At 37.3% G+C, this 7,218-nt stretch overlaps 1 protein-coding gene across 1 annotated transcript; it reads left to right on the top strand.

Moving 5' to 3' along the window:
• Window positions 1–530: 530 nt before the first annotated feature.
• On the top strand, window positions 531–4,713 carry LOC308097386 (uncharacterized protein; the record flags this gene model as incomplete). Its single annotated transcript, XM_080445142.1, has 4 exons — window positions 531–1,494; window positions 2,207–2,359; window positions 3,011–3,112; window positions 4,636–4,713. The coding sequence occupies exons 1-4, from the start codon at window positions 1,186–1,188 to the stop codon at window positions 4,711–4,713; spliced, it is 642 nt and encodes a 213-aa protein (XP_080301268.1). The 5' UTR covers window positions 531–1,185.
• Window positions 4,714–7,218: the final 2,505 nt, after the last annotated feature.

A 7,218-nucleotide genomic window follows, 5' to 3' on the forward strand; every position in this document is an offset into this window, starting at 1 on the left:
TTACGTCTGTAGCACAGATTAGATTTTCCTCTCCATCAGGGTGTTAATTATTTTTTTAATAGAGGGCTATCTCGCCCTGCCCCCTTTCCCCCGGTGGCCATGTTGGTGGCGTAGAGCAGTGGTTCTCAACCTTTTCAGGCCATGAACCCCCCCCCCCCCAATCATATTTGAACTGGGGACCCCCCAAAATTATATTTGAACTTGGAACCCCCCCACCCTGATAAGCACTTGAAATGTATGAGTTGAGGCATTCAATTTAGTTTGACTCGGTTCCACGGATAAATACTGTGAGGCATTGTGAGCTTGTAGATCGGCTATTTTCTATTGTTTTGCCTCTTATATTATTTGGCCAAAGTTTTACAGTTTGATTACTTTTGATGCAATAATGGTCTATTTCTTTATTCTTTATTATCTGAATTGTTTTGCAGTAGACCACCTGCTATGGATGAAGAGCCAGCAATGCTCAGGGTGATCTTTGGTCACTTGATAAAGTTGCTTATGCTTCCTTTTGGCATACCAAAAACACTAGAGGAGCTGAAGTTAGCCGTCAAGCAGCTGTGTGGTATCACCGAAGAATTCCACCTCCATTATTTGCATCCTGTTTTTGACCAGTTTTTTTCTCTCAAATCCACTGATTTAATTCAACACAAATCCACAATTAAGGCAGAGATAGTTGAGCCAGTTGTCCTAAGGTTTTATCCAGTACCACTCAGTGAAAGCTGCACTGAAAGTACCACCACAGAACAATCAGATGTTCCTGCCTCCTCAAGTGACACACAGGAGGACACACAGGAGGACACACAGGACTCCCAGGACTCTGAATCACCACCGGCAGTGTCAATAAGTAGCAGCTTGCAAAAGAAGCCATGGCCAACTAAATTCATCATTCCAAAATTCTCTGTGGAAACTGAACTGGTCCTTGCAAGAGCCAATGAAGCTTACAGAAAACACGGCACACTGCTGAATGTCACAAAGGTCAGGTCAGATATAGTTCTCAAGCTAGTTGAATCCATTTATACACACACTGCCTATCCATCTATCCATCAGAGACAAACTATTGCTGAGGCGCTTATCAAAGCACACCCATGTCTGAAGGATGTCGTGACCCCTACAGGAGCGGGTGGATGGGAGGACAAAATCTACCAAAAAGTGCAGAACTAAAGAAGAAAGCTGAGTGGTTTCGGGATGCCAGATGTTAGATGCAATGCTCTCAAACATAAAAGCCCTGATGATAGAAAGTCTGCAAAAAATGTTAAAAAGCCAAAAAGAGCAGAGGTCAATTATCTGCCACCCTACCCAGCCAATGAAGATGAGCACAGTTTGGAGAAAGAAAGGGAAGAGTTGGTCACTGAGTCAAAGAAGAAAAACAATGTAAAGATGATTAAGGACAAAATGAACAAGACCTTTGCCCTCAGACGACATGAAGTCATCAATCTGTGTCCAAGTGTTCCAGCCATGATGGACCGTTGGCCTGCCCTGTTTGACCCTTCTCAGGTGAGTTGCCATTTTAATCCCTGTTAAGTGATATTCTTTTGGTTAAAATAATTACTATTGTGATCGCAATCATTGCTATAAAAGTTTTCAGTTTCTTGGATCCCTACAGTTCTTTAATAAACAGGAAAATATTTGTCAGGTCAGAACACCAATGTTATCCATTTAGGAGAGAACTCATTCAGAGTGCAGGACAAACGAGTGAAATATGAAGTGATGACAAAAAAAAAAATCTGAACTGGTACACTATTACATTTATACTGATAAATGGTTATCAGCTTATAAATTGGATGTGGATGAAATTGGCAACCCACCTGAAAATGTATTTTCTGTGCATTGACGAGCTGGAGAGTCTATACACATTAATACTCCTATTAATGAAGACAGTTACTGATTTGATTTTGCCAAAGACCCCCCCCCCACCCTTCCTATATAAACTCATTGTAACTTCTAACTCCATTTTAACTGTTAATATAATTTAAAACATATGTACCAATCCTACGTGACTGATATTGGCCTTCTAATGCGTGAGGGGAATTATTTTTCAATGACCATTTCCAATAATTTCTTAAGTTCTTTTAAATAACAAATGAAAAAAGTAATTGAAAAAACACAGCCCCTCATGCATTAGGACAATATCAGTCAACCGTAATGTCTTACTCGTGCTGACAACTAATGGTATGTCTCTTTGTTGCCTTGTCTTTTTGTATTTCAGACAAGTGCAGAATTCCAGAGAATAACAACTGTGCAACTGGAGCCTACATTTATGTCTGCGTTGGACCGTTACACTCCCAAGCTGCTGGAACTATACCGTGTCAAAGGTGGAGCTATTGGAGAAAGGCTGAAGAACATATTGAGATTGCTGGAGGTACAATATTTATAAATAAAATGTAAAATCACTTGTTCTGTAAAACAGGGAAATAAAATGTGTGTAGTGCGGTTCATCACTATCAACAGGTGTGTGACTGGCAGGACATTTAAGCTGTATGTATCCAGTATATAACTGTATACAAAACATAAATATATTATGCTTCAATTCAGTGTTGAAAAATCTGATTTGAACTGCATTAAAAGTAGGGTAAGTGACATTATTGTGTTACAATAAGTGTTAAATACCACTGTATTCTGTAATCATTGCTAGGCCTATAGAGTGTTTGTTCAGTATCAGGAGTCTCCATCTCCAAGTTTTAGTAAACAAAAAGCATTTTCAGGTCAGTTGGAGAGACTCCTGTTACTGAACACTATAGTAATGATTGCTATCAGAATAAAGAGCTTTAACCATTTAACAAAATGTTTTTTGATATAACCCAAAAATGGCACAAACCCTACCTTAACTAATTCAATGTAACTTTCCTGTTCTACCCCGGATTTGAACACCGGTCTCCTGTGCAAGTGCTGAAATGTTTACCACTGAGCTATAAAGCCTGCCTATTGCTCAGGGGAGAAATTGAGACTCGACCTTTAATCTTAGTCTCCTGCCTGTACTGTATAATTTATCAGTTGTTACACTCCTCCCCAGGACACGGTGGGAGGACCTGTTGAGCAGACCAGAGAGGTTGTCCTTCGGTGCCTTGTTGAATACCTTGGAGAACGTGGTGAAAATCTCATCAAAGAATTCAAGGTAGGTGAACGTAATTCATGGGACTATCATTCGTTGTTGATGCAGATGTTTGACAAATCTATTATCAGCCGCACCGGCAGTGCTCCGTGGTCATAGAATCTACAAATCTCTGAACTGTATTGGAGGGATGAACACCATTCTTCCGCAAGGATCAGTATATACAGTGTGATATTGTAATTGGGCAGCATAAAGCCTCACATGGTCAGAATAATCATTCCTCCTTTTCTAAGTGGGCGAGGGCATGTGTGGTGTAGATCAAGAGAATGGTACAGGCCTGAATGCTTGACCCTGACAGTGAGGGTGGCATTATGCTGTGAGGGGTATTTTCCTAACATGGTTGGGTCCACTTATACTGTTCGAGAAATCAATACACTATTATCTGTTATCCTGAGTGATCATCTTTGTCCTATGATGAAACAGATTATGAGGTGTTGCTGAATGGTATGAAAATGCTTCACTGTCACCAGATCAAAACCCAACTGCGATTTTGTAGACTGGTTAGATGTTTCATGTTTCAAAAATAGCAGATCTACAAGCACACAACGCATCACAAAGTAATACAAAAGTGTCTTAAGCCTTTTAACCCATTTAGACCTGAGGCCGATCCTAAAAACGCCTTCTAAATCCTGACTTAAGTTTTTTGACATTTATTCAAAAAAAAATAAAAAAATGTATGTTGCTATATACTGTACATGGCAACAAGAACCCTAAAAGGGGTTCCTGTCCTGAAAGGTATAGTTACAAATGGGGGCTCCTGCCCAAAATGGGTTAACTGTTCTTTGTGTGATGGCACCCCCTGTCACTTCCTCAAGAACCCCCTTTGAGAACCAGTGTCATAGATGACTGATGTTACAGGCTGGCTTATGTCCCAGATCCACATTCATTATTAATTGTATGAGCGTTCAGTTCAGGGTGTGTAGTTTTTATTGTCCAGTGATATAGATGCCTACATTGTGTGTGTGTATGTATGTATGTATATATGAATGTTTTATACTATGACACTGATTACAATTTTATGTTGCAAGACACTGACAGCTTAGAGGAACGTGAGCAGCTAACAGTAGCAATTACTGTGATTTCATCATCTACCAGCGACAGCACAGAGATCGGGATTGTTCTTGAGGGCGTGGAAGTTGTGACAGGACTTGGAACAATTGCCAGGGCGTGCTGTGTCCTCCTCGGATTAATCTATGATCTCAATCTTAGTTATCCCAAGGACCTGAAGTATACCTTTGAAGTATTCCAGAAAGTCTTCTTGGAGCTCGATTCTACTAAGCTGTCCGTCAGAGTCAAGGGCCTCAAGATAAAACTTCTGTCTTGAAAAAGAAAATGTGATGCCAATATAGCTTGAATTCTTTGATGAGATAGAGAAAATGCTGCGTTCAGTTAAACAGTGTTGACAGAAGAAAATGGACTTAATGCACAGATCCAATTGAATTACATTAAGAATGTAATGTGCTCTTTTTTTTTTTTTTTGTCTTTAGGTGTGATTTTTATTGTTTTATTCTCAAATATTGCCCCAGGCTGAGATCTCTGATCGTCTATACAACGACACTAATCTGCTGCGGCTTTTTGTTGTTGCACTGAATGAGTTGCACTGAGTTTTTGTTCAATAATTGCCTTAAAGGGAATATGGGCTCACTTCTCTTCTACCTCAAGCTCAAGTTTTGAAGGTTGAGTCCAGTATTTCTTTTGTTGTTGCACTGAATGTCTTAAAGGGAACGATGCACTTTTCTTTTTGTTTTTACCTCAAGCTCAGTTTTAAAGGTTGAGTGCTGCCTGTTGTCAGGGGAGAAATTTAATTTTGACCTATATTTGCACGGAATTGTGAATTAATTGTGGCTTGCCCAGTGTTAAGCACCATACTGTAAATCCAGAAATGAGGGGTTAGTACACAAATGGAAATGCAATTTCAAACTTGTATTAACTGTTCTCAGAACCGTTCTATGGTGCTGTGGAAAGGCCCTACAGTATTGGTGGACTTGAGGTCTATTGTTTTGCATGTGAAACTACTAGCCGTGCACTTGTACATAAATGTTTACTTGGGAATCTCAGGGAGATAAGATTTAACATGTCAATGCATTTACAGATACCACTGTAGACTACAGTTACCCTGTGTGTGTGTGACATGCTGGAGTGTTACAGACTCCGAGGATGACTACCTTTTATACTCCACTTTAATGTGGTGCACTTTTTTACATTGGTACTGATGTGTGTGAGAGAACCAGGTTAAAAAATCTTAAATAAAGATTTCTGATAACACTGATGTTGTTCCTAAGAATTTAAATGTGCAATGCAGTAATTCATGTAGAAACTTAACACATTTTGAAATGTTAATATCAACTCAATATTTGTTCAGTTAATTGATTTAATTTAACTTATATTAAATAGGTAAATATAATTTAAATATACTCACATGAAATGGGTAAATATCAAGTGTCACAAGTTGTTTAATGTGTAGAACTAACTTAAATTGTATTAGTACTATTTACAGAGAAGTAGTATTAACTCAATATTTTTCATTAGTATGAACTCAATAGTTTTGCTTAGGTTTTACTTAATTTAGAAGGAGAAGTAGCATTTACTCATTATTTTTGATTAGTATGAACTCAATTGTTTTGCTTAGGTTTTACTTAATTTAGAAGAAGTAGCATTTACTCAATATATTTGATTAGCATTAACTCAATAGTTTTGCTTAGGTTTTACTTAATTTAGAAGGAGAAGTAGCATTTACTCAATATGTTTGATTAGTATGAACTCAATAGTTTTGCTTAGGTTTTACTTAATTTAGTTAGTCTCTATTTGAATCTACTCATATTAAATGCATTGCAGTAAATGATTGAATATGAGTTCTATTTACTTAATTCCAAGCCTATTAGATTTAATTAATAATATTGATTGTAAATAGTTGCCACAATTTTATTGAGTAGATCTTGTTTATTGTTTCTAACAGTGTGCACCTATATTACGCCTACTGATAAATTGTAACCAATAACATAGAGATACAATTCATCAAGTTTAAATTTGCCGTCATCTAAACTTTGGACAGCAGAAGGGAAATACTGTACATTCAAAAATATACTTTTATGCCTCAAAAGCTGTTTTTGTTGAAAACTTCTGCTGAGGTGAAAGGATCATTCTACTCTTCCATAGGCGAGAGAGAGGACCCTACTGAGCATGCACAGAAGAAGTTTCATCCCTCTAACTTATTTCTGTTTGGAATTATGGAGTGTGTTACAATTGTCCCCTGTTACTTTTGACCCGTCTCCCTACAAGTGTTCAGTAAATGATTGAAAAAAATGAGTGACAAGCAGTGTGAAACAGAAACACTTCCATTTAAAAAGAGGACATCTATCTGGTCCACAGTTTACTGAAAATGTAAATTTCAGTAGTGAAAAGTGAAAAGAAAAATGTTTTATCCATTATTCGTTTGTTAGAATTAATTTAAATATTTATTCTATGAATATATGATGCTAATTAGAGTTTTTCATGTTATTATTATAATCTGTGTTTGTCTGCATGTAAACACAGTTTAGTTTACTTTTAGTTAGTTTAGATTTTGTTCCCCTTCTAATTCAGTTGTTTTCTTCTTTTTCTAGTTTCTTTTTATTTCAGTTAACGAAAATGTTTTCAAAATTTTTGTTTACATTATTTTGTGAGTTTTCGTTAACTATAATAACCTTGCTCTATAGCAGACTATACAGTACTGTACTGTAATATGTACTGGAGACTGTTTTGTAACCACTTGAATCCCAGCATCCCTATTCTGGGGGGAACGTTTGCCAAAAATAACAGATCTACAAGCACAGGAGCGAGCTCGTGAGCCTGTATATTGGCCATTTTCAGAGAAGAGATTAGGTGTAGATTAAAAAAAAAGAGCGCACCAAGTAGGCTACAGCAATAAGTGGTTAATATGAATTGAGTAATTTCTAATCAAGTGTTTGTGATATTCTTATCTGAGTTCAACAGCAGGATGAACAGAACCCAGTCACAGTCAGTGCTGTGAGATGAACATGTCAGTCACATTAATACATCCAAATCACTACTCAGGGTTATTAAAAGTATAGAAATATTTTTTCTTGTCATCTATCTATTGCCTACAGTGT

This window comes from Gymnoscopelus braueri, assembly GCF_963280865.1.
Source record: "Gymnoscopelus braueri genome assembly, chromosome: 12".
Lineage (NCBI taxonomy): Eukaryota > Metazoa > Chordata > Actinopteri > Myctophiformes > Myctophidae > Gymnoscopelus > Gymnoscopelus braueri.